We start from the raw sequence: 27,426 nt of genomic DNA, 5'->3' as shown, positions 1-27,426 counted from the left end.
CTTTTATAGTGATTTTATACAGTTTGCGATAATCATTTTTGCATTGTTTTATATATTTTGTATATATATTATTCTTATTTACTAATATGTACTTTCCTTATTTACTGTTAATGTATAAGTATGTGTTAAAAAAAGAAGGTTATCCAGATTGCATAATACTTGAGTAAGATGATCTATGTATGCTTCCAAGCGGGTGCTTTCTATTTCGTAAGGCTTTTGTCGTTAAATTTCTCGTTAACTAAAAGTTATACCAGGACATCTCGATTTTAGTATATTTCAACTCGGAGAATAGTATGAATTTCATATAATTCTGTAATTTTTAGAGGTATGTCACCATTTCTGGAAGTAGCATTTAAATGTATATATTGATATATACCTGTAGTGGGCTGTTTGTTAAAAAAAGCGTTGTTAAGCACCTATTGGGAATAAGTATTTTTAAATAGGAAATTTCAAACAAAAACTAAAATTTGTAGTAGGAAATGTTTATTATTTTTTGTAAAAGTTATGTTAATGATAATTGGCATGTATGTATTTTGTATATAACTTAAACTGTAGAAAATGCAATATCTTAATATATATTAATTACGTGTCACGTTGTTTGTCCGCTATGGGCTCGTAAACTACCGAACCGATATCAATCAAATTTTCCGTGTGTAGTTTGATCCAACTTAAAAGATAGGATAGCTTACATCTCAATTTATACCCGCAATATTATTTTATTGCAAAATATTTGTTTATTATTTGATAGTCACAATTCTAACAGATGGCGCTGTGTTGAAAGTTTCACATAAGCTACAATTTAATGGCATAACCACCAAAAAAGTACGGTGGTCCCCATGACTGGTGTTCTCCTACCGTTTCCCTTGAATAGTTTACTACAGTGTAATATAACAAAACCTTAGCCACAGCAACGCTTGGCCGAGTCTGCTAGTATATTATATCTTTTAATAAATATATGTATATTATGTTATAACAAATATATGAATACAGCCAGGGCTTTCTTCATTTGTTGTTAGTTTGTGTTTTACATATTCTCTTCTATCATGACAGGGATTATGAAGCAGTGTACTGATATTTATGTTTAAAATTTCAGAATCAGTCAAGAAGATCTACCGCACCACCAATAACAGATGAAGATACACAGTTGTCTCGACAGCGGAGAACGTCGGGTAGAGGCAAAAATATTAAGGTTTGTCATAATGTATATAAATGAAATAGCCCTTTTATCATACACACATTAACAAAATAAAACCAATATTAAATTATTCTGAAATAATTTTCAAATCTTTGAAAAAGGATATTCACGTTTCATACAAGATAGAAATCCATTCTGGTGGAATAAGTGATACATGTATCTTATGTTCCATAGTAAATATATATTTTTATTTTATCATACGACATATCCAAGTTTGCGATATAAGCCCTACGGATTTGAAAGGGGAATATCTTTTAATAGAATCAAATATTTCTTAGGATGCATCCGGATCTGAATCAGAACATGAGAATAATCAAACCGTTATTGAGAAAAAGCCGCCAGAGCCAGTTAAATCAGAAGAGAAGATGGATACGTCAGACACTCGGGTTAAAGAAGAGGAGAAGGAGACGAAAGAGACTGAAAACAATGAGGATAGTGATAGGTATGTTTTGTTCAGGTGTGTTTTTTCACACCAGATGTGAAATGACCTGTTTAGAAAGTTTAGAATAAAAATTAAAAAAAGTTACTTATTTACGATTAATTTATACCATATATATTTGTTTTGAAGTTTAATATAAAAAAGAAAAAGTAACTTTTATTTATATAACTTATCTAAAATTTTAATATATTTATAATTAACCTCCTTAATTAACAAAAATATTTATCTCTTTTCATCACAGCGTAAACGCAATTTGAGAGAATGAGATGAAAGTAACTTAAGAGTGTAATTAGACGGATTTAGTTTTAATAAATATATTTCAAAGACAAGGGCTGCGTAGGTAGAAGTAGTCCGTTACTTTTGTAATATACTTATTTATTTATACAGTATTTTTTTTCTTTGACATTAATTCAATCTACTTCTCTACCAGACTCAGACTAACACGCCTATATAGTCTGTCTCACTCCAACGCGTACCGGCTGCACCGATCTCGTCAGAGAGATGTGAATACGCAGTATGCGCTCTGTCCCGCTCTAACTCGTATTGGCCGCACCTATATTACGTCATCGTGTGTTAGTTTTTTTTGTTACGGATTTTCTTGATTAAATCGCCGCGCTCAAAGCACGCGATAAAATCTATGCAATAGCTTGGTAAATAATTACCGTTGATGTAATCATCCAATAAGAAAATCAAAGAGAAAATGAAGAGGTCGCAAAACTTGCCATTATACACGAGAGCTATGGGACGCTTTGGAGAAACGTTTTCTTAATAATTGTGTTAATATTACAGCAATCAACAAAAACCAGTCCGTGGTGCTCGCGGTAAAGGAAGAACACAGCAGAAGAAAGATAGTCAGCAAGAGTCTGGTAAATATAAATTCATAAGTTTATTGATTTATTACCGTAATTTTCACAATTTTTACTATGCTTAACATATTGAAAATAATGGACGAAAATATCTTTTAATATAATGGTTCTCCCATTACTGACAATTATTAAATTCAGTACAAAATAGATGAATTTTTTGCTGAACGATATGTATGTTCATAAAAATGGTTGTCAGAAACTGCAAAGTATAATGTTTTTTTTCTTCATAATATTTTTTTTCAAGACATTACATTAACACAGAATCCACAACAGGCTGTCAAAAATAAACCGTATCACGAAATTCTCTATAAAAAATTAATTATTAATCAGCTTCTAGACAAATTTTAATATATTTTCTGTCAGAAACATTACTAAAAGCACTACTAATACTAAATTTTTCAGTATCGGAAACATCGTCATCTGAGTCCGGTAGTGAGTTAGCGTTCCGGCCACGACGTTCGAAGCGCACGCGCAAGCCCAAACCAGCTTTCGTTCAAATAACACCGCGACAGACACGCGGACGAGGTACGTATCTAAGATTTTGACAAATTTTGTATATTAACCTGTCAGTACGGACACGTGCGTTTAAACTCCCAATGGTAAAGGAAAATATCGTGAGGAAACCAAACAGTAATATAGAGGTCAGGCAAAACGGCTGCTTGTCTAAAAGAGGAAAGAATACAGATATATGAGGCCTATATAATTGGCATTAAAAAATTGTGAGCCAGCATCCAACCATCAACACGTCATGCACCGGCTTATAATAGATTAATAATAATAACGAATTATTATTATTAGATCTTCCAAAATTCAACAAGCTGCGTTCACTTGGCTAAATTCAACATTGTACCAGCATCATGAATCGATCGTGTGCTTTACCAATAATATAATAATTTATTTTCATCAGATTGGGAGAAAAATAAAATAAATGAAGACAAATTATGTAACTTTCAGACTTAAAATAGTGTAAATTTTTGTATTTTATTCACATATTTGAATATTTAAAAAGGCTGTGTTTACAGGTAATTCATTTACAATAAGAAAAAAACCGTATTCATTAAGAGAGAGAAATCCGAAATTGTTACGTAGGAAAACGATACGATGTAAGTACTTTTAAAATTTTTTTTATTTAAATATAACATTTTTTTTATTAAGTTATATTCCAGTTCTAAACCGAAAATTTGTTATTTTAATAGCGAAACATAAGAAACAGAAATTGGTAATAACATACAAAATTTTTATATTTACATTAACATATAGTGATAGTTAATTTTGATATAGATAAATAGATAAAGAATATATTTTTTTTTATATATATAGATGTATGAAATTTAGTAATGGCTATTTGATATTTAGGATATAAAACTTGCGAGCCTTCTGACAATGTGATTCTTAATTATAAAGTTTAATATATAAACGCAAAATTATTTACAGCAAGTTGATAAACAAGGAGACGCAATTAGTAGTATTTGTAAAAATCCAATGTTATATTGCAATTTCTGCAGGGTAGTAGATTTCGCATTTAAATCAAAAAGTGCACAACACTACACCTTTCTAGCACTGCTTTTGTATTAAATAATTTCGTATAAAATAATAAAGATGAAAATGTTGTTTTTGAGAAAGTGATTAAAGATAAATGGGTATCTAAAAGAGAAAAAGCGTTGAGCAAAGAAAGTTTTTTTGGGTGGCTTATTGCTATAGTATAATTTATTAGAGATAAATGATTAATATAAAAAGCCTATTTAGTCCTTTAATTAACAATTTAAATAAAATTAATTGATATACTTATATAAAAAATCCTTACTTGTAAGGATATCTTAATGTGTAAAGTCCGTCTCTACATCACTCCATTTTCCCCTTCGCTAAGTCTATGCAAAATTCTCCCCCTGTCTTTTTGAATCCGTCAGACCACCTGACCAGATTAGAGATAGTGAACTAGAATATTTTTTTACAGCTCAGTCACCTTCGTCGAGTAGTAGCACTAGCAGCACCAGCTCTGATACGGAAGAACTCAACGTGTCCATGAAGAATAAGACTAAGGGGAGGTGAGAACTCGAACAATAGATATTCAACTGAACAGCTCTCAATCTTTAAACAATGAAAATTAATTAAAAAATATTGCGATATAATTTTATCGTGAGACGACTAAGAGAATTCTTTTTTTCACATCTAATATAGATGATAAATATCTCAAAATTAATTAAAGCAATCTTATTTCGACAAGTCGTGGAATTTTAATTTACAATTCGTCATTTGAGATTTCAATAAATTATTTTGCATAAAATATAAAGTACTAATATTTCATAAATTCTCTAATTACGAAATTTAAATAGATAAAAATAGATTATTAAATTATATATAGAATTTCCATAAGGTATTTCGCCCTTCTCTCTCACTCAATCGCTCTCTCCCTTTTATTCGAAAAAAACGCTGCACATCTTCGTGACTTTAATATTATAATTATTGCGTTTCATCCGTAAAAAATTTACCCTCATGCGCCTAAAGAAGTTTCACTTCAAAAATACAATAAAAATCAATGCAAAGGTAAAAATAACGAAAGGGTTTTAGTGTTTGCTGTCTGATAAAGAACTGCTGGCTTCCTATACTGGTATTGATGTAAAAATATGTGTTATTTTATTAATATTGCAGACAAAAGACAAGGTCCACGGATGATAAGAAGACTGACAGAGCTCTAAGAGATATCCAGCCTATTGAAGTAGATGGTAGCGTGCGCTTTTCATCGGTACGTTTTATGTTATATTTAATTTTTTATACGAATTATTGTCAAACTGTTCTCTTTGATTTCTATGTTTTGATACGATTGGGATTTTTTAAAACCGGTAAATGATCTTTCTATATGTAAATTTTACGGATTCTTGCGTTTTATATACTAGCTGGCCTGGCGAACATCGTACCGCCTAACAGTCGATTCTTTATTTTAATTAAAGAAAGTTGATAATAATACAACAAATACAATATGTATGTCAAAAAATAAAAATTTACCTTCCCCCCTTTTTTTTTTTTTTTTCGTGGGGAAATGCGTTACGCATACCCTCCCGCGGCACGGTTGGCCTTGGTGGGGAAGGGTTATGTGGGACTCGCACAACAGTGCATACCCACTAAAACCCCACGGCGCCACCAGCAATCGCCCGGGGCAGGACACGGTAACAGCGTAGCCTTGTCCGCATCCAGCCACGCGATCGGCCGTTAGTATCACGGTCCTCTACGGCCACGAATGATGTGGAATTGACCTTGGCACAGCAAGGGCCTTTCACATCGGCCAATTCACCCTGTTTATAAAGCTGGGGGAGGTCGGGTACGATGCTTGCAGGAATGCGTCAGCATCCCTTCTTTTCGACGCATGAACCCCTGTTCCCCCGCTGGAGCAACTGCGTGCCCAGGATTACACACGGGGTTGCACGGTGCAACGGCGGCGCTGTGGTCTCCTACGGCGACGCGGGTGGGCTGCAGGATCATCCTCCCTGGCCCTCTCCGCCTCTTCCTTTTGGTGCATGACGGCTTCACAGAATCTCTGGAAGATTTCCCACATGCTGTCACTGTCCGAGCTTGTAACTGCTACTCTCACAATGTTATCGAGAGTAGCGTCCTCGCCCTGTAGCACGCCCAGTAGAGGCCTCCTGTCCACCCCCCATGCTAGGCCCGGAACCCCTCCACTAACACTTGAACTTTATGATATGGTATTAAAGTTCAAATTGCCTTTAAATATTATTACGAATATTTTGTATGGAAATATAGAAAAGTGTTGTTTTTAGACTTTTTCACTCAATTTTTTTTAAATTTTCTCTCCGTAAGAACCATCCTCGTACTTCAAGGAATATTATAAAAAAAGAATCAGACAAATCGGTCAAGCCGTTTTAATGTTATGTCGTGACAACGGAAAACGGGTTTCATTTTTATATATATAGATGCATTATTTTTATACAGTTTATAACCTTTACAATGGTTGTGCTTATAAACGTTATGTAAACAAAAAATTGGTGAACTTTGAGTGACTAAGAGTTTATTGTTAGTTCTTCTTGTCTACGCCCTAAATAATAAAGTAAATTTAGAAGTATTAATTGTTTTACTGACGTTCATAAGTTCATTAAGTTACCTAAAAACTAAAAATAAATAAATAATAATATTTGTATTTTGATAAAATGAAAGTCCCAAAAAAATCGCATGACAACGCCCGAAATCGATCACATAAATTACCTTTCTCATTATTTACTATCTACGAACGATGTAGATGATTGCCTGAAAGAGATTGCTTACAACCGAGAAGTCCGCCCTCGTTATGACAAAATTAATTATCAATAGACCTTGTTTGTTGAAAAATTCACAAAAGTTTAATAATTATGTTTCACCCGCCGGTGCACTCCAAAAAAACCAATTTACTAAGAACTAATTTACTATAAAATTACAAATTAACAATGCTACTCTTAAGCGCGATGCTTATAGAATGAATTCTTAAAACTAAGTACGATAGTGAAGCGACGCCGGTGGCCTCCTTCGCCAGCAGAAATTGTATATTGTTAGGTGCAGGGCTGGCACATAACTTAATTCTAAATATTTTTCCAGGTTGGAGGCCTAGAAGAACACATAAAATGCCTCCGGGAAATGGTTCTATTTCCCCTCATGTATCCAGATTTATTCCAAAAGTTCAAAACGCGGCCGGCGAAGGGCGTTCTGTTCCATGGACCACCTGGAACAGGCAAAACGCTTTTAGCAAGAGCTCTAGCAAATGAATGCAGCCTTCTGGGGGGAAGAAAAGTTGCGTTTTTTATGCGAAAAGGCGCTGACTGTTTGAAGAAGTGGGTTGGAGAGAGTGAGAGGCATTTGAAGCTTTTGTTTCAACAGGTGAGTTCTTATGTCGTTAGGATTTTATACATTTTATACACTGAGTTTTTTAAGGCAGTTTTTCTACGAACTACCACTTTGTGGAACCAGCTGCCCACTAAAGTATTTTCAAACCAATTTAGGGTACTTCAAGAAAAGAGCGTACTAATTCTTAAAAGGCCGGCAACGCAAGTGCGAGCCCTTTTCCAATGTGAGTGTCAGTTAACATTAGGTGAGCCTTCTTCCTGTTTTTAAACAAATAGCAACGGGAATATATTCTATTGAAAGTGTAGTACGACCAGTTGATTCAATATATATTTAGACAGGTATCGTGATATTGGATCGCGATATTTATCGACCGTAAGATATTATTGTAATCACATTTGTCGTCTGCCAAATAAAAAGAAACGTGTGGCACTCAGGGACTGCTTTTTTGATATTTTCTTTGATATAAATTCAAGTTTTTTTTAAATATTAATTCAATCTACCACTCTACCAGATTAAGACTAACACGCCTATACTGTTTCACTCTAACGCGTACCGGCTGCACCGGCCGCGCTTACGCTACGTCACCGATCTCGTCAGAGAGATCTGAATACGCAGTATGTCTTCTGTCCCGCTCTAACGTGTATTTGCCGCACATATATTACGTAATCGTTTTTATTTTCGTTACGGAATTTCTTGATTCGGTCTAGCTTTTATATCAATCTTATTTGAAAATTCGACAGGCCCATAACGGCGTTCTCGCCTGCATTACCATTTATCTAAGAATACAATAAAAATTTATATTTTTGTGTAAATTAACAGCATATATTCGCAGGCGAACAAGATGAAGCCATCGATAATATTCTTCGACGAGATAGACGCGTTGGCTCCAGTACGAAGTGTCAGACAGGAACAAGTGCATACAAGTGTTGTGGGGACTTTATTGGCTGAAATGGACGGAGTTTGTGAGAGGTAGAGTAAAAAAAAATTTCTGTGTAGAGTAAAAAAAACACGCCGTCGACTTTTCGGTCTTAGGCCTGACACGATGTCTTCCTTCGCTGTACATTTGAATAAAATTTCGCTAACGTATATAATCGAAAAAATATATCTATTTGTTTGAAGAGCTTTAAATCGACGTTTAAAAAGCGAAGATTAATGTAATAAATTAAGTTAATTAATTGTTCTATGATGTTTTTAAGTCTAAGGGTGAGCTTCAGTAATGAGATTTAACGCGAACCATGACCTGTATTAGTCCAGTCAATTTAGACATACAAATAGTGGTCAAATAACAAAGAATCCCGGAGAGATTTTTGTAGACAGTTCCAAAATCTACAACTTTGGTTTGTGGTTTTTTTTGATAAAACTTACCGATTTCGAATATTGACCTTTGACCCCGAATAACTTTTGTAGCACACATAGGATAGATGGGGAATTTTATTACTTTATTTGTAATGGTTAAAGCCACCATTATACCTCCATTATAGCTCCACCCATATATGGCTCACCGGGAATTTTTGTTATTTTAAATGTTAATATTGACCGGACTATATGTCAAAATCCAATACTTTGACGTACGGGAGTCAGACTCAAGTCTCATTTTTTAATCTTACCCTTACGGCCCATCCGTAAACATGTAGAAATGTGTACGATAGCTACAATAAATCTGTTTGTCATAATTCTTTTAGACAAGATAGCCAGCAATGGAATCTATCGTACCTGTTGTTATCATATTAGTCATTCTTTTTACTTTACAGAGGTGAGGTGGTAGTAATAGGAGCAACTAACCGACTGGATGCGGTCGACCCCGCTTTACGTCGCGCGGGTCGTTTTGATCGAGAATTGCATTTCCCTCCGCCCCATGCGCCAGCTAGACGGGACATATTGGAGATATACACGAGAGATTGGACCCCACGACCCAACGATGACACTTTGAACTATATCGCAGAGGTCACTAATGGATATGGAGGTATGGAGTGCACTTTCTGTGTATGTCCACATTTCAGTATTACGTAACGAATTTTGGAAGGGGGGGGGGGTCCTTTTGTAAAACGTTACGATGCGGGATGGGGATTGAATTCCGCGTTTATTAATATTATTTTCGACTTTCCATTACTTTACACCACATCATGATAACTTTTAGGTATATAAAGAGTCACTGGATACTCACGAAACGTTTAACTATTGGTTACAGAAAAACGTTACGGCGCGTAACATGGGGGGGGGGTCAATAATCTCCAAAAATTTCATGACGTGAACGCTCCCTTAGACCCAAAGAGTCGACGACGTGTTTTAAGCTATTGCATAGATTTTATACCGGGTTTTGAGCGCGGCGACCGAATCAAGGAATTCCGTAACAAAAATGGCGATATGTAGGTGCGGCTACTACGCGTTAGATCGGGACAGAAGGCATACTGCGTCTCACATCGGTCTGGCGTTATCGGTGACGTAGCGCAGGTGCGTTAGAGTGGGACAGAGCGCATACTGCTTATTCACATCTCTCTGACGAGATCGGTGACGTAGTGTAACCGCGGCCGGTGCAGCCGGTACGCGTTAGAGTGAGACAGACTATATATGCGTGTAAGTCTGGTAGAGTGGTAGATTGTATTAATATCAAAGGAAAAAATACTGCATAAATAAATAATTATAATTGCATAAGTTGACTCTGGGGCGATCGTCAACATCCACGACTGTTTTAATGTAAAGTGGGAACAAACCGTGATCCATGTGGTATCGAATTATTTCAGTATTATTATTATTTTCTTATGTAGCCAAGTCCACATTTCAAGGATCGTCATGCTCGCTTAAATGTCATTGCTTGTGGCGGCGTCCATGCGTCGGGTTGTCTCTCTCCCTAAAATATGGCGAGGGGGCCGATGGCTGGCCATGCGTCATACTCGTGAACGGGTGCTACTTGTGGTGACTGGTCGTACTTGAATTCGTGTATGCGGTGATATTAACTATTTCGACTATGTGTTTGCGTGTTGTTCCCACGAGAATGTAAGTGCGTGCTCCTATTTCACCATGCCTCCTGCTGATAGGGGACAAGTCTTTGTTTTTAATTTATGTTATTATTATTAATTACTTAAAATGTCATGTGGAACATGGTGTAATGGTTGCAGCTCCTTACAAACGTTGTGTAAAAAAAAAACATGGCGATTAAAAAGAGTGGCGGAGAGTTTATTGCCAGTTCTTCTCTTCCATTCTACGCCCTTGATTTGAGAACTGGCAGTAAATGTAAAATTAGAAGCATTAATATTTATTTCTTTAATGACGAATCGCAAGTGTACATTGTGTTACCTACGTGAATAAATGATTTTTGAATTTTTTTTTTAATTTTTGATAAAAAATGCTATGCAATAGCTTTACCGCAGTCCCCGAGTGCCACACTTTATTTTTCTTACAAATTTTCCGGTTTTATCGGGAAAGAGTTCCGGTTTTTCTTAGCGCACACACACAAATTATACACAGACATGGCGCGCACACACACACCTCGGCAAGCAAATTAGTAGTAGATTGTCTTTGTTAGTTCATTATGTTCATTGTATATATGGTGTAATCCGTTTTGACTTTTAATCTAAAAATTGTAAATATTATCTTTTTTTTTTATTAAAATGTTGTGCATTATTAATAAAAAATAACGCAAAAGTTAAATTAAAATAATATTTCTATTTCAGGTTCAGATTTGAAAGCGTTATGTTCTGAAGCAGTCCTAAAGGCTTTGAGAAGAGTATATCCGCAGGTGTATGAGAGCGAACACGCTCTGGTCATTGATCCCAAAAATGTGAGGAAAAGTTTTGTTACTACCTTCATTTTAACTTTTTTTTCTTGTAAAAATGATGTCTGGGTCCGAAGATATGGATAAAAAATTCAGTCGTTCAGTTCCAAGAAAAAAGGCTTTTTTAGAAGAATCTACTTGTATTTTTGATATGAAGAGGGTCTTACAAAAAGTGTTTAAAACACTTTTATTAAACGTTGTGTACAAACCTTTTTTGTCATATTCTTTATTTGACGTTCGGTTTCTTCCGGCTTAATGTGATTGTGGCACAAAAATAGCAATTATATTTGACCCTGCAGCTCTCGAGAGAAGCACAAATTAAACAAACTCTGAATCTTTATTATTAAATGTTTTTAATATTTAATTTAATTATTAAATTCATGGTTGGAGTCTCCCATCACAAAGTAGCTGTATATGATAAGTCTTTTATTACTCGACAAACAAAAAATATAAATATATTAGGTTGTCGAATTAAAATTAGTTTAACACTACTAAATCTTTCATATGTCTCTTTTCATCACAGTGGAAAGTGAATTTGAGAGAAAGAGACGAAAGAGTTAAAAGAGCGCAACATGTATATTTAGTTTGTATGATAAACCCCTTATTCGCGTATATATTTGTACATTAGTTATAATAATACATTGATTTCAATTAGTCTTTATCTCCGCTTTTCAGATAGAAGTAACTCAAACAGACTTAGAAACAGCAATGGACGGTTTAGTGGCGGCTGGCTCCAGAAGCAGTCCCGCATCAGCTCGTCGTTTGCCCCATTACTGTCGGCCGTTGTTCTCGGTGCAAGTACAAAGTGCGGCTAATCTACTGCCTCCTATGGATAACAACAGGTATATAGAAATAGTTCAGGATTCATATGATTTTTTATTCACTTTTTTTTAAGTTATACTTCTTTAGGCGCGTTATGAAATTTTACGATGCGCGCGCACCGTGACACAAAATTGAAAGAAAGCACGCCGCCTCTGTTCACTGTATTTATTTATCCACATGCTTTGAGTTTCTACATTTAAAACACGTGTTTTCATTTTGTTTTCATTATACAAGTGCGAATTTTATATGTGCGTCTGAATTATAATCAATAAATATTGATTTAAATATTCAATTTAAATCAATACTAATTAATATTAGAAAATAATAAATAGTTTGGTGTGCTCAGCAAAGCAAGACGGTACTTCGTTCCGGGCCGCCGCTTGCAACTTTATAAAGCACAAATTCGGCCCCAATTATGGGGATTTTATTATTATTTATTTTCTGCTATATTTACAGCAGTTGACAAAGTACAGAAACGTATATAGTCGTATTTTCAATTAGACGAAGTCAACTGACGTTTACGGTGTTGTCAGTTTTTAATGAAATAAAAATAGTGTTGTGACAATGTAAAAACCCCTGAATTAATGATCGGTGATGGCACTAGTCGCCGCGCCGCGCTTTGTAATAAGACGTCAAAAAACTGATTGTAGTTACAAAGTACTAGTACCTAACTTATATCAGAGCACTTTTATACAATTTTGAAATAGAAATATTATTATTTTATTGTTTGAAATGATTAACTATTCACGCTCATTGTTCATTCATCTGATTGAACAAGAACTGAACGCATCACTATTACTTTAAATATGGCAACATTATTTTACAAAGTGACATTAGCTACTGTCAGTTGGCTTCGTCTAATTTAAAAATACGACTATAGAAGGTTTTTCTTACAAAGCAGTTTTAAATGTACATTGGAAATTAAATGTTAATAAATCCAAGGATTTATTAAAGCAGCACTTGTACGTCAAATCCTTGCTGTGAGTTCGTTCTTTTCCTAACGTACGTACTAAGGAATTAAAAAATAATTTTCAGGTTAAAAGAGCTGCAACCTTCGAACGTGTTGTTAATAAGTGGGGAATGTGCGGACACACACATCGCTCCCGCGTTGCTTGCGGAGTTGGAAAATCTCACAGTTAAAGAATTAAGTCTGGCAACACTGCATTCAGCGCTTGCCTTCACGCAGGAACAGGCGCTTATTTCTGTAAGTTTAATATTTTATAAAAAATCTAAAGATTATGTCGTTTTCGATAAACTAATTTGAGGATTAGTGAGGGTAGATTGCCTTTAAATTTAAGACGTATTTAACTAAATAGTATTTTTAATACATGTAATGTTTTCTACTGTTAGAACACTGACTAATACAAATGATCACATATAATTTATTGACCCCCCCCCCCCCATGTAACTCGCCGTAACGTTTTTCAGTACCCAAGTACAGTAAAACGTTTCGTGACCACCTAGTGACTCTTTAGTTACTGTTATGTGGCGTAAGTCGAAAAAAATATTAATAATAACGCGTAATTTAATCCCCGCCCCGCATCGTAACATTTTACATAAGGATTTACTTGAACGCTCCCTCATATATTTAACTTTTATTTAACTAAGAAAGTTGTCTCGCAGTTACAGAACAAAATGTCATATAATATGTATATGTTAAGTCTGTTTAATGGTGTTTGAAACCTATATTATATTCAAATTAATTAATTTTTTTCTATCAATATTTTTTTACAAATCCTAGCTGTTCTCGGAATGTCGTCGTGCTGACCGCGGCTGTGTTCTCTTCATCCGGGGTATTTTAGAAGTGTGGGAGGCCTTACGAGGTCCCGGAACAGCTCTGTTGGTGCAGATGTGGAGGGCGAAGGCAGCTGGAGATAACACGTTGTTACTGGCCACTACTAGGCATTGTGATTTGCCTGATGAGGTAATATTGGTTATCCGATATTGTATAATATAGATACAAGTCACAGGTCAAAATTAAAAGTCCAAATACCATTAGTAAATATTATTTTTAAACCCGTTTATTTTGCATTATTCAGTTTAACGGTGAAATTCAGTAAAGAGAATTAGGATCTGTTTCACAATGTATGGATAAAGTACCAAATAGCTATGCAACACATAAATTATTTGGAAGATAAATTGTGCTATTTGACACTTCATAGGATTCATAACTTATGATGGACTTTATGTGACGAATAGCGCTATCTGACAGTCGTGAAATGCAACAATAGTATTTATCCTACCAATATGTAATAAATAGCTAATTTCGAACTTATGCTTACATTGTGAAACAGACCCTAAGACAGCTATTTAAATATAACTTTAACCGAAATACATTATAACACAATACAAAATTTATATTTTGTTTGAACTCTGATAATGCAAATGCTGATAAATAAAATAATTATCAAAATGCATATTAAGTGACAAGACTTTAGATATTCAGTAACAGGACAACCAGACCATAAATTATAATTATTCATATATATTTAATTTCAGCTTCGTGAAATATTCCCCGACTACAAAGACTGTATATACAGAGTGCGAGAGCCAAACGCGAATGAAGTTATCAACTTTTTTAAACCAATTATAACTGAGATTCCCTTACATCCGCCAATTCTCGAAAATAATGAGCCGCCGCCTCCGTTGCCTCGAGGTAATTATTAGAAGCAGGGTTACTCTTGATTAGCGAATATTGAGGTTTTTTTTTTTAAAGACAATTAACACCAATTGACCTAGTCCCATGCTAAGCTGGTGAAGCTTGTGGTGTAGGTACTAAGCAACGGATATACATACATATTATAGATAGACAGACATATAAATACATATTTAAACACCCAAGACCTAAGCTCAACACCAAATGCTCATCGCATCGATGTTCGTCTCAGCCGGGGATCGAACCCATGGATTCGTAGTCAGGGGTACTAACCACTAGACCAAGAGTCGTCTTTTATGAGAGTTTATATCACGTAATTCTAAGACTGCGAAGCAAAAACTTCAAAATAGCGTAATCGATTTGTATATCTTAAATAAGCGATTTTTTATTCAAAAGTTAATAGATGTGTTATAAATAGTCATACTTTTGTGTACGTTCTCATATTAATCTGTTCTAGCTCCGCCCCCTCCACCGCCCAGAGAGAGTAAAGAAGAGATATCTAGAAGGAAGAGAAAGGAGGATTATAAGTTGCGGGAATTAAGGATATTTCTACGAGATATTTGCAGGAAACTAGCGTCGAATAGGCGGTTTTATAAGTTTACCAAACCTGTGGATTTAGAAGAGGTAGTTTTTGAGATATTTTAATTAAAAATAAATTTTATTGTAATTTTGATAGTTGACAATAAAAGCAGATTATTAAAATAAATTTATCTGAAAACACTTTAGTCCTTCGGTCCGGAAAATAGTTAATACCGCCAAGAATTTCTATAATAGTTTTTTAAATGATTTAAAAAATTTATAACATATGTAATTATATACCCAACGCTTTTGGTGGTTGGAAAAAGTCCTTGAAATTAAATTAATTTTTATTATTTTACAAAATATTAGAAAATTTCTATAATTTCTTAGTAGATATTAAAAAACAAAAATCACATTTGTAAATAAACCATATATTTTTACGCATACAATAATTTATAGTACATGTTTTTAACAGACTTCAAAAATCAGAGGATTTTTTATATATAGTATTTTTAGTATAATTCTGTTTATTTTAGTAGTGTCGAAAATTAATATAAATAATATATATTTTTTTATTTATTTCTTCCATAGTAAAAATACGTGGCATTGTAATTTACAATTCGTCATTTGAGATTTCAATAAAATAATTTGCATAAACTATAAAGTACTAATATTTCATAAATTCTCTCTACGACATTTTAATTATAAACATAGAATTTCTATAAGGTATTATTCACCCTTCTCACTCTCTCAATCGCTCTCTCCCCTTTCTTCGACAAAAACGCTGCACATCTTCGTGACGTTCCGTAAAAAAAAATCCCTCATGCGCCTAAAGAAGTTTGTTTCATTTCAAAAAATTATCTTTGAAACAATACGAAGACATTTCCATATTATTATTTGTTACTGTATTTATTTTTTTACATATCTAACTCAAACTCAAAATATCTTTATTCAAGTGGGTAACCAAGTACACTTTTGAATCGTCAAGTTAAATTAATCGTAAATTTACATTTACTACCAGTTCGCAAGTCAAGGGCGTAGAGGGCGTAGATCTAGTATTAATGATGCGTCTGCCATGTTTCCTTTTGAACAAATAAACAAAGATATATATTATATATTGTAGGTGACAGATTACTTGGAAATAATCAAACAGCCAATGGACCTCGAGACTATGATGACCAAAGTCGACATGCACAAATACAACTGCGCCAAGGAGTTCCTTGACGATGTCGACCTCATTTGTGCCAATGCTCTTGAGTATAATCCCGATAAGTGAGTATTAATTGTTATGTGTTAGTCGAGCGCAAGATTTTTCATACAAATAATGTGTCAACATGGTTTTCAATGTGTCTTGTTATAAAATTGGCGATTTAACTGGCGGAGTTTTAATTCCCTTGAGATGTTATTAATTCGGAAACATTTATTTATTTTATTATTATTTATTACATACTACGTCATGTGGAACATGGTGTAATGGTTGCAGCTCCTTACAAACGTTGTGTAAAAAACTTGGCGATTAAAAAGAGTGGCGGAGAGTTTATTGCCAGTTCTTCTCTTCCGTTCTACGCCCTTGATTTGAGAACTGGCAGTAAATGTAAATTTAGAAGCATTTAATGCCTATATTTCCTATATTTCTTTTTTAACGTTCATAAATATTCATTGTGTTACCTATATGATGATGATTTTTTACTTTGACTTTACTACATTGTACAAAATACTAAATCTACGGCATATTTTACAAAATCTTCCATCTGAAATGTATGACAAATAAAGTAAACATAATTGTTACAAAAAATACAATTAAAATATACAATAAAATTTTACGTAAATTTACGTACATAGATGTATACGTTATCTAGAAAATTAAGTTTCTATTGTTTTTTTTTTCACTTTAAGTGAATTCAAGCTAAGGTAAATGCTTTATCAAGCCTACAATATGTGCCTACAAATCACTACAGTGACGTCATGAATCGCGCTAATGAAGTTATTCCGTCGCATTCGGACCAGTCAGGTTAGACTGGTCGAGGATCCTCCCTTTTTTTAATTTTTCATAATATAAATCAATACTAATATATATAGATATACAGCCAATTCCAATAATAAAATTAAATTATTACGATTGGCGTCTCAATACTAGTAGAAAATATATATCTTGTATGAAAAATCTTAGCGCCTCTCGTAGCTAGGTGTAAGAAGTGTTGATGAACTTTAATAACGTTAGTTATTATTGTTTTCTTATAAAATAAATACAGTTTTTCAGATTAAAACACACTTAATTATTAAAAATATAATTTGGCTTGAAAAAATTTGATTAATAAAAAATAAAATAAAAATTCAGAAAGTTTCAATCCGTAAAACTGTATTTCGTTAAGAACTTCACATCACCCAGTATTCATTCAATGTTAATTTCTTTTGTAAATAAACACCTTTTCTTAGCATCAAATTCTTCTCACTTTTGTAATTGAAATAAATAAAGGCAAAATTTATGAAGTAAAATACCATGCTTTATACCTGCGGCACGCTTGCGGTGCCTTGCCTTTATCTATTCCGTGTTCACCTTTATACTCCGATTTTTAATTCCGTAGAATTATGACAGCTATCATTTTTTGACGAGTCAGAGATGACAAACCTTTTGGCCAGGCACATTTTTCAATTTCAATACGATTCGAACATCTAGGTCTTTTCATACAGTTTATTTGTTAGTATATATTTTATTAAGTGCGGTGGTCCACATAAAAAGTGATTTTACGGCGAGTGATAATTACGTTCTTTTTCATCACTAACGTTCAAAAACTCAAAAGTAAAGATAACATTATTTTTAAAGGTTTACTAAACCTGGAATTAGTAGGCAGTGATGCCAGCTAAAGAATAATTCGTGATATTGAAATATTTGTTATTTTTGTATTAGGTCACTTGACTAAGTAAATATTTAGATTTACCTTTTTCTAGATAGAACATAAAAAATACTTCGCATTTAATTTTTTATTGCCTTCAATTGGGTCAAATTTGTCCCTTTTTCGGTGGAGAACTTTTTTAGTACACTTATGAAATGTCAGAATTCTACGGAATGAAATATCAGAGTATAGGCAAGTCCCCGATGCTCCCACTAATACCATCGCTTTGAACCACTCATAACATTGTTTTTCTTTCATACTGTCGCTGCCGCTCAAAGGGCTAGAGGGGTTTGTAGGTATGAACAATGCTTATATTATTAAAGATATATATGTTAATTGTAAAGTATAATTTGTATTAGTCTATGTATTTACATCCTCTAACCTTTTGTATAACATTCGCTTATATGTTTCATGTATATATTTGGGTATACGGTTGTATGTAAATATCATTGTATGTGATGTGTGTAGTGCAGTTTAATACATATGTTTCACATTACAATCTATCTTAGAATAATTTGTAATTTAAATAATATTTATGCTTGAAGTTAACTAGACTTTCAGTATATGGGCTAAGGGAGCGTTCAAGTATTACGTAACGAATTTTGGGGGAGGGGGTCCTTTTGTAAAACGTTACGATGCGGGGCGGGGATTGAATTACGCGTTATTGTTAATATTATTTTCGACTTTCCAGTACTTTACACCACATAGTTGTAACTTTTAAGTGTAAAAAGTCACTGGGTGGGTACAGAAAAACGTTACGGTGCGTTACATGGAGGGGGGGTCAATTATCTCCAAAAATTGCGTGACGTAATACTTGAACGCTCCCTAAGTACTTTGTAATTTCAAATAGCTATATTCCAATCGCGACGTGTTTGCAATTTCGATGTATTTCTCTGAATAACTGTTGCGCGCACGCAACTTTGAAATCGTGCGGTACATAAACTCGAGGTTTCATTGATTATTTGGAGTACCTACGCACTGATCTTTGAAGAGATTTTTTAATTAACATAAAGGTCATAAGTCATAAGGGATTCATACTCACTTTAAAGCAGTGCTTCCCGACGTGAGGCCCCTCAGGGGCAATTTGATTGTTAAGAGGGCCTATTAACATTTTTATTAAAATTATTTGGGATTTGAATTTGAGTTTTTCATTATATTATTACTGTGTTTCGTTACCAATTTCTAGTGTATTTTTTCTAAAACCAATCATTTAAGTTTCATCAGTGAGCAATTAAATTTTTTTACTATTGCAATTATAATACATATTATATGTAGCTTGTTTTGATTTTTTTTAATAACGACCCAAATTAATGTTGATAATCATATACCAGGACATCATCAGATAAGCAGATACGCCACGAGGCGTGTTCGTTACGCGATCACGCGCACGCGTTGATAGACGTAGAAATGGACAGTGATTTTGAGTTGGAGTGCCAGGAAATTGCGAGACGGAGGCAGGAAGATGGCAATAATGACACGGACTTACCAGATTTCATATATACAGCTACTACTTTGCGTAAGTATTTTATGAGATTGTATGTAAATACTGATCGATTACAGTCTATCCGATCTTGTAAATTTACAAAAAAAAAAACAATGTAGTTGATTTTTTTTGAAGAATTTACAATAATATTATTTTTGGTTTCCGATTCCTAAAAAACCTGTCTCAGATTTGTGTACTTGTGTTTATTATAGGAAAGAGAACGTTCTAGTATTACGTAACGAATCGGGGGGGAGGGTGGGGTTTTGATGTGTTACGATGCGTTACAGGAAGGGAATTCTTATATCTGAAACAATTGCGTTACGTAACACTTGAAAACTCCATAACTATAAAAGCATACCGCCTCCTCAATGGTTAACTTCACAGTGTGACCAAGTTTTTAACACATATAATTATAATAAATGGCTGGGGTTTGAACGCGTGACCTCAGGGTTGCTCGACCTAATACTAAAGTAAACCTTATTATTTAAATTGCAGCCGGTTTCGATTCATCCCACAATGACAGCAAATCTATGCGGACTCCGCAAAATGGAGAAAAGAGCGAATCGCAAAGCGCGAAGCGTAAAAGAAGACGGATTAATGCGTGGTCCAAGGGATTGCTGGCTAAACGACCAAGGACCTCACAAAAGGTATACTCTCTTGTTCATAATAACTAAATCTCTTGCACTCTTAACTATATTCCTCTTCTCCAAAGTCTAACCAAATGATGACTATTAGCAGATTTTTCGAAATATATATATATACTGGGAATAAATAAGGCGCAACTGCGTTTCTCTGTAAATAAAAAAGATTTATTTACAAAAGAAATATCTATTAATTTACATTTAATAAAAACCCATATTTACAAATTATTCACTCACCTGTGAATACAAAAGAAACAACATATAAAGCCTATATTCTAGGTTTTATAAAGTAAAATAATATAATGAAAAAATTAAAATATGTTACATATATTATGTCAAGTGACATAAATTAAACATCGTCGATCAGACGGCAAAAAAGAAAAATAAAATATAAAAAGAGTTTGTATAGGAAAATATATTATGTTTTCCTTACATCTCCCCCCCTACAGAGAGTAACAATTACATGTAACTGTTACTCATCGACAATTACAGGGGTTAATTTTGTAATGTGGTAGACATTTGATTCCGCTTTCTTGCGTCCGGTATCAACTTCAAATATTGAATTGGAAATCCTCTTCTGTATTTTGTATGGACCAATCCTCAATTCATCCATTTTCTTTCTATTTAGTCGATTTCCATTTTCCACGTAGACTCTATCTCCCACTTCCAATTTATAATCTTCCCTGTGCCGGTCGTATAATTTTTTATTATAATTGTAAGATTGTATTGTGTTCTCCAGAGCTAGTTCCCTATCTCTTTTCAAATCTTCTTCTGTGCATCATGATTTCAATTCGCATGGTAGGATATTCACATTCTCGCCTTCCAAAAGGAACATATATTATTGACGTGATTAAGTCTTATATGGCGATGCCATGCAAGGCTAAAAATAGTTCTATTTTAAGTAACGAAAATTTGCAATATGTTAACTTAACAAATAAATATGTACAGACTTATATGTTCAGACTCGTATTGAAATTGAAAAATGTGCCGGCCAAAAAGGTTTGCAATCTGTCAATTGAATTAAAAATCATTTATTTATTTATTTATTCCACATCAGAGTGTATATGTATTCCTTTTCCCATATGCCTTCTCCAACTCTAGTCCGATTATGGCTCCAGCGTGGTTCGCTGATGCAATATTAAATTTATTTCCAGAATTTCAAAGACAGTCCTACTGCGATAACAGACGAGGAATGCAAAGAGAACAAACCGATCACTTCCACTCCTCTGCCCAATGGAGACGCGTCCTCTTCGTGCTCTGAAGATGACGTGCCTCTGCGAAGGCCTGCTGATGACTCACTGCAGTTGGCGCATACTGATAACTCTTTGATCAGGTATTATAAAGAAACTGTTAACATATTATATACATGTCCAGAAATTAGTTTCAAAAACGACTGAACTGATTTGGATGAATTTTGACGGCTTGCCTTAGAACCAAAGGTTGCATGTGACAGGTACAGAAGGTTTTGTCGATTTTTATCAACGGATTATCTCAATATAAAATAACGTTTCGATTTCTTTCCTCTGCTTTCGTCTTTTTTTCGTTTTTAGTATATATATACCAGTGGTGCCACAACCTTTTAGGTTTTGGCCTCAGATTTCTGTTCTCATTCATCTGTTCCTTGATCATTTTAAATAGACAATTAGGCGATGAATCTTCTGTACCTGTCACTTGCAACCTTTGGGTCTAAGGCAAGCCAGTTTGCTCACGAAGTTTTCCGTCACCGTATTAGCGAGTGTTAAATGCTCATTAAGTCCATTGGTGCACAGCCGGGGATAGAACCTATGACCCCAGGGATGAGTCGCACGTCGCAATGAGGCCTGTATTCACTTTGATTAGTGATTAGTGATTAGGAGAAAACAAGTGTGGACAGTGACTAATTGACGTGGCTGCGTAGTAAAGTGATTTTTACTTTTCTAGTTTTTTACGAGTGAACTGCGAGTAGTAACGTCGCGTGCCCCCTCCCTTCCCCTTCACTCGCAGCGTGAGCCAAACTATTGACAACTGAATTTATTAGGTTGGGGAAAAAGTCTTTTCGCATTATAGTATGTATGAACTTGTAATAAAATCTCTTTGGCTATACTATATGGATCTGGATGGTTTTGTTATCAAGGAATGTTGAGATATTAAAGAAGATAATTCCAAAATCAAATTACGATAATGTTTGTTTTTTATTTATTTTTCGTACCGTCAAGATGAGTGAATCGAATGAAGAAATTCGATACATTTTAAAATTTTACTACAAAAAAGGTCAAAATGCAACACAAGCCGCGAATTTTTTTTGCGATGTTTATGGACCTAGTGCAGTGTCTGTGAGAGTAGCACAAATTTGGTTTAAGCATTTTCAATCCGGAAATTTTGATGTCAAAGATCTAAGTCGCTCTGGTCGCCCTATGACAGATAAAATGGATGCAATTTTTGAAAAAGTGGAGCAAGATCGGCATATCAGTAGTTACGACGTAGCTGAAGAACGGGGAATTGCCCACAAAACAGTTTTGGCGCATTTGAAAAAAACTGGGTACACAAAAAAGCTCAATACTTGGGTACCTCACGAGCTCACTGTAAGAAACCTAATGAACTGTGTACTCATTTTTGATTCTTTATTACGACTTAATGAAACCGAACCATTATTGAAGAAGCTGATAACTGATGATGAAAAGTGGATCACGTACGACAAGAACGTGCGAAAATGGTCGTGGTCAAAGGCCGGTCAGGCTTCACAGACTGTGGCGAAACCCGGGATAACTCGCAACAAGGTGATGCTGTGTGTGTGGTGGGATTGGAAGGGCATTATTCATTATTAGCTGTTACCACCAGGCAGGACCATCGATTCTAAACTCTACTGCTAACAACTGATGAGATTAAAGCAAGAAGTTGAGAGAAAGCCGCCGGAATTAATCACCAGAAGGGGTGTGGTTTTTCATCATGATAACTCTAGACCTCACACATCTTTGGCCACTCAGCAAAAACTAAGAGAGCTTGGCTGGGAGGTGATAATGCATCCGACGTATAGTCCTGACCTTGCACCTTCAGATTTCCACCTGTTTCAGTCTCTTCAGAATTCTTTAGGCAGTGTCAGGTTATCATCACGAGAGGACTGCCAAAACCAATTATCGCGGTATTTTGATCAGAAGCCCCAAAATTTCTATAGCAATGGGATCATGTCCCTACCTAAATAATGGCAAAAAGCTATCGAACAAAATGGTACCTACATACTTTAGTTAAATGTAAAAAAACTATATTAAAAAATGTTTTGAATTTTCTTAAAAAATGCGAAGAAACTTTTTCCCCAACCTATTACATAACAGAGCCACTAAACAAAAATTGGACATTACTTGCACTACACACCTGCACTAATCATCCTCAATTACTAATCACTTGCATTCGCACTAATCAAAGTGAATACAAGCCTTTAGGCCAACACTGCTCTCTTTTAAATATTGTAGTTTATTGTAAATCTTTAAATATGATTACAGCACACCGAAGACATCGGAAAAAATAACAAAATCGTCACCAAAGAAAAGAAATTCCGGTCAAGATGCATCTAGTGGAGGTGTGTATTTGTCAGAACTTTTAAGGACATTAACTGTTATAACCCGGTGTCGATGACGTCATTAAAGCTGGTGTTGCGGAGATGTGCATTCTATTACTTTTAACATCGCAATATCAGCAGACTTTAAGGCTAAGTCTTTACTCTGAATTTAGAGACAGAAGAGTCGTCTCTATATAGTATCGAAGAAATTTGTGGACAAACATACATAGACGTATGAAATGTTGTACACGTGCTTGGAAGCCAAAATTATCATACAAAAATATGGAATTCAAACAAAATTAACAACAAAGCTCTTATGACGTCATTATAAGTTTTTTCTCCCTAAATTACAAAAAAAGAGGGTATTTACAAAAATTTTAAGTCAAGTTGCTAATAGTGGTCATAGCTCATATTGTAATAAATCGTGTTAGTTTGACTCAAGAAAAACTAAGATTTAACGCAACCTGAAAAGGTACCGGACAGTAATGAAGAAATATTCCGTCGTATTTTTTTAGTAATGGTATTAGATGGTAATTATTAAAAAATCACTCTTTAGTAGAGCAAATTGAATTCATATCAATTATCAGGGGGGTAAACGGGTAGGAGGCTCATCTGATGTTAAGGGATTGCCGCCCATAGACACCCACATATCCAGAGGGCTCCCAAGTGCGTTGCCGGGCTTTTAAGAATTGGTAGGCTCTTTTCTTGAAGAACCCTAAATCAATTTAGTTCGAAAATACATCGGTGGGCAGCTGGTTTCACATAGTGGTGGTGCGCGGCAAAAATTGCCTTAAACGCTCAATTGTGGAGAGACGGACTTCGTGATGATACGAGCGGTATTTCGTATTCTGCCGTGATATCCGATGATGAAACTCAGCTGGAGATATTTATCCGAACAACTCATCTGAACACTCCATGGTAAATGCGGTAGAAGATGCAGAGAGACCCCACATCTCCACGCAACGCCAAGGGATGAAGATTCTCTTCGAACCCTTGAACCTTGAACCCTTCGCCAACTCCTTCTCCCTCTGAATTTATGCAACGATGGAAAGAGAAAGAACTATTAGACTGATATATTTTATATAAATAAGAATTTATCTTATGTCTCTTTTCAGATGCTGAAAAACTACTGATAAACAAGACTGAATTAGATAACATTCTGTATAAGAACGCGAAATCTCTCCGCGCTATCGGCTTCGAGGCGCTTCTAGATTTATATTCACAGCTCAATCACACGATACAATTATATAGCGATAAATATGATAGAACGAAACTGCCACACGAATTGCATAACGTTGTTACTAGATATATCCAGTTAGCGAAGAAGTAGAGCCGATTTGTATTGTATTGGTGGACTGCTTTAGGGAGGGTTCAAGTATTACGTCACGCAATTTTTGGAGATTATTTACCCCCCTCCCCCCATGTAAGGCGCCGTAACGTCTTTCTGTACCCAATAGTAAAACGTTTCGTGACCACCAAAGTGACTCTTTATACCTAAAAGTTACCATTATGTGGTGTAAAGTACTGAAAAGTCGAAAATAATATTAACAATAACGCTTATTCAATTCAAATTTAATTCAAAAATCATTTATTCACGTAGGTAACACAATGTACACTTGTGATTCGTCATTAAAGAAATACATATTAATGCTTCTAATTTTACATTTACTGCCAGTTCTCAAATCAAGGGCGTAGAACGGAAGAGAAGAACTGGCAATAAACTCTCCGCCACTCTTTTTAATCGCCATGTTTTTTTTTACACAACGTTTGTAAGGAGCTGCAACCATTACACCATGTTCCACATGACATCTTCAGTAATTAATAATAATAACAATTCCCGCCCCGCATCGTAACGTTTTACAAAAGCCCCTCCCCCTCCCAAAAATTCGTTACGTAATACTTGAACGCTTCCTTTACCGACCTGTCGGTAAAACAGATTTTTGTAGAAGGACCAATCAATAGAGCTACTGAATACATTCAACTTGTGTTTTATAATTCATAGAAGAGTATGCAATTGTTATTAAAACTAAAGTGTACAAAGACTGCTTCTAAGTATTAAATTAATGATTTCTTTTTTTTTTGTAATATTCCAGGACAATGACATTTTGCAAAACACTTTTTTTTAAAGATATCTAGTAGGCCATGAACCCAAATTAACAGTTCTGGGCCATAAGTTTTATAAAAGATATGGTCGGGGAGTGTTTTTATGCAAACGTTGTGTTTATATTCTAGTAACATATCATCTACCTCATGTCATAAACATACTTTTTTCTACAAGATACACAAAGATAACTGTGTGACACAATTTTAATTCTAAAAAAAGTGAAATGCAATAACTCTATTGGTTTTCCTTTTACAATGAAACTCTAGAATAGGCTTGCTTCGAATTTCGAATTATTTATTTTCTTTATTATAAGATTGCGTGAGTACAAATGTGAATTAATGTTGAAGGTAGGTTTAAAAATTATTATTTTTTCTCTCAATTTCCATTCAAAATTGCGCATTTACCCTTCAATGAATAAAATTTTGACACAAATTTTTAATTTTGGTTCCATAAATATGAGGGTATAATAAAGTACCCTCAATTTTTGGTTGGATTTTTTTCTACAATTTTGAGTACCCTCAATACTTAAAATATAAAAGCTATATTACTTTATATGTTTAATAAATTGAAGTGAAAATAAGTTTTCGTTTTTTTATAAGTTCTGTACCAAGGTATGCAAAATAATGCAGTGACATTCTACTTTACTGTGTTAATAAAAATTTGGTGTAATCAAAGGGTAACTTCGTTCCATGCGGTAATAAACTATGTGTATGTTTCTAATTATTTTCATTAAAAAAATGTTAAATGGAGGGTAGTTTTATCGCTAGCAACACTTAGCTTACACATATTGATATTCCTTACTATTTAAAGTCATAAAATAATTTCGAATATATCGATTTTGGTAGTAAATAAGCCCGTTACCTACCCGTGATCATCCCGTGTGGAATTCTATTTTCTATATATTTATCGCGCATTGGGTCTGCCTTCTGTCAAAATGACAATTATCAAAAAGACAATAGTTCAATATTTATTCCTGTTGGTTGTTATGTAGTTGAAACAAATCCAAAGCCGTCCAAAGCATTCAAAATGTGTATACTCTGAAATATTTTGACAGAAGGCAAAGTGCCGTGAACCTATCCGACCGGGGTCGGTTTGGGGCACGTTACTTATCGTCTAGTTGTAATGTTACTTACCATTTAATTAAGGGCTCGTTCAAGGTAGACTTGATAACGAATTTTTACGTTTTTAATAAGTGTATTGCAAACATTTAATACGTACTTATTCTAAATTAAACGCGATCCTGGGATCAAATCACAGGAAAACAAATTGGCATTGGCAAAATTGTTGAAAACCCCAAGTTCCAATACGACAATACAAGAACCCATACAAAAATAGTTCGTACGTATTAAATTCGAAAGCTCTTACTGTGTAACTTCCAATAAAGAGTTTGATTCCTTTTTTTTGATGTGAGCAAAAATATCAAAAGCACTGCCACTAATAGACCAGTGCCGATAATTTTTGAAACCAAAAAAAATTACAGTAGGATGAAACCCATTAGAAAAGCAGGGGAATATGATCAAAATGAAAGGAAAAATAAATTACGGTCGATCTGAGGTCGGGAAGGAGCAGGGGGGGGAGGTTTAAGGGTAAAAAACGGTTTATCTCGATTTCCGGCAAAACTAAAAGTCCTATCGAAGAAAGTTAAATGACAAAGTTGTAGGTAATAAAAAGATCTA

General features: G+C 34.5%; 1 protein-coding gene across 5 annotated transcripts in view; it reads left to right on the top strand.

The window, feature by feature from the left end:
• Positions 1 to 25,197, top strand: part of LOC125060746 (ATPase family AAA domain-containing protein 2-like) — a 28,064-nt gene extending 2,867 nt beyond the window's left edge. For 3 of the 5 annotated variants that reach the window (XM_047665787.1, XM_047665784.1, XM_047665783.1), the window contains 23 exons: positions 1,094 to 1,189; positions 1,474 to 1,637; positions 2,424 to 2,500; positions 2,903 to 3,025; positions 3,523 to 3,603; positions 4,455 to 4,545; positions 5,150 to 5,243; positions 7,082 to 7,360; positions 8,160 to 8,296; positions 9,079 to 9,290; positions 10,999 to 11,105; positions 11,775 to 11,941; positions 12,957 to 13,125; positions 13,663 to 13,845; positions 14,421 to 14,577; positions 15,035 to 15,201; positions 16,220 to 16,368; positions 18,269 to 18,286; positions 19,322 to 19,506; positions 19,969 to 20,120; positions 21,269 to 21,447; positions 23,591 to 23,667; positions 24,762 to 25,197. In XM_047665787.1, the coding sequence (XP_047521743.1) occupies positions 1,094 to 1,189; positions 1,474 to 1,637; positions 2,424 to 2,500; positions 2,903 to 3,025; positions 3,523 to 3,603; positions 4,455 to 4,545; positions 5,150 to 5,243; positions 7,082 to 7,360; positions 8,160 to 8,296; positions 9,079 to 9,290; positions 10,999 to 11,105; positions 11,775 to 11,941; positions 12,957 to 13,125; positions 13,663 to 13,845; positions 14,421 to 14,577; positions 15,035 to 15,201; positions 16,220 to 16,368; positions 18,269 to 18,286; positions 19,322 to 19,506; positions 19,969 to 20,120; positions 21,269 to 21,447; positions 23,591 to 23,667; positions 24,762 to 24,976 (3,279 nt within the window). In that variant the 3' untranslated portion in view covers positions 24,977 to 25,197. The remainder of the gene's footprint in view (positions 1 to 1,093; positions 1,190 to 1,473; positions 1,638 to 2,423; positions 2,501 to 2,902; positions 3,026 to 3,522; positions 3,604 to 4,454; positions 4,546 to 5,149; positions 5,244 to 7,081; positions 7,361 to 8,159; positions 8,297 to 9,078; positions 9,291 to 10,998; positions 11,106 to 11,774; positions 11,942 to 12,956; positions 13,126 to 13,662; positions 13,846 to 14,420; positions 14,578 to 15,034; positions 15,202 to 16,219; positions 16,369 to 18,268; positions 18,287 to 19,321; positions 19,507 to 19,968; positions 20,121 to 21,268; positions 21,448 to 23,590; positions 23,668 to 24,761) is intronic. The other 2 variants (XM_047665786.1, XM_047665785.1) reach the window with 2 other exon arrangements.
• The last annotated feature ends 2,229 nt before the right edge of the window (positions 25,198 to 27,426 follow it).

Source organism: Pieris napi, chromosome 22 (assembly GCF_905475465.1).
Source record: "Pieris napi chromosome 22, ilPieNapi1.2, whole genome shotgun sequence".
Classification (NCBI taxonomy): Eukaryota; Metazoa; Arthropoda; class Insecta; order Lepidoptera; family Pieridae; genus Pieris; species Pieris napi.
This window is presented reverse-complemented; position numbering and strand designations above follow the sequence as displayed.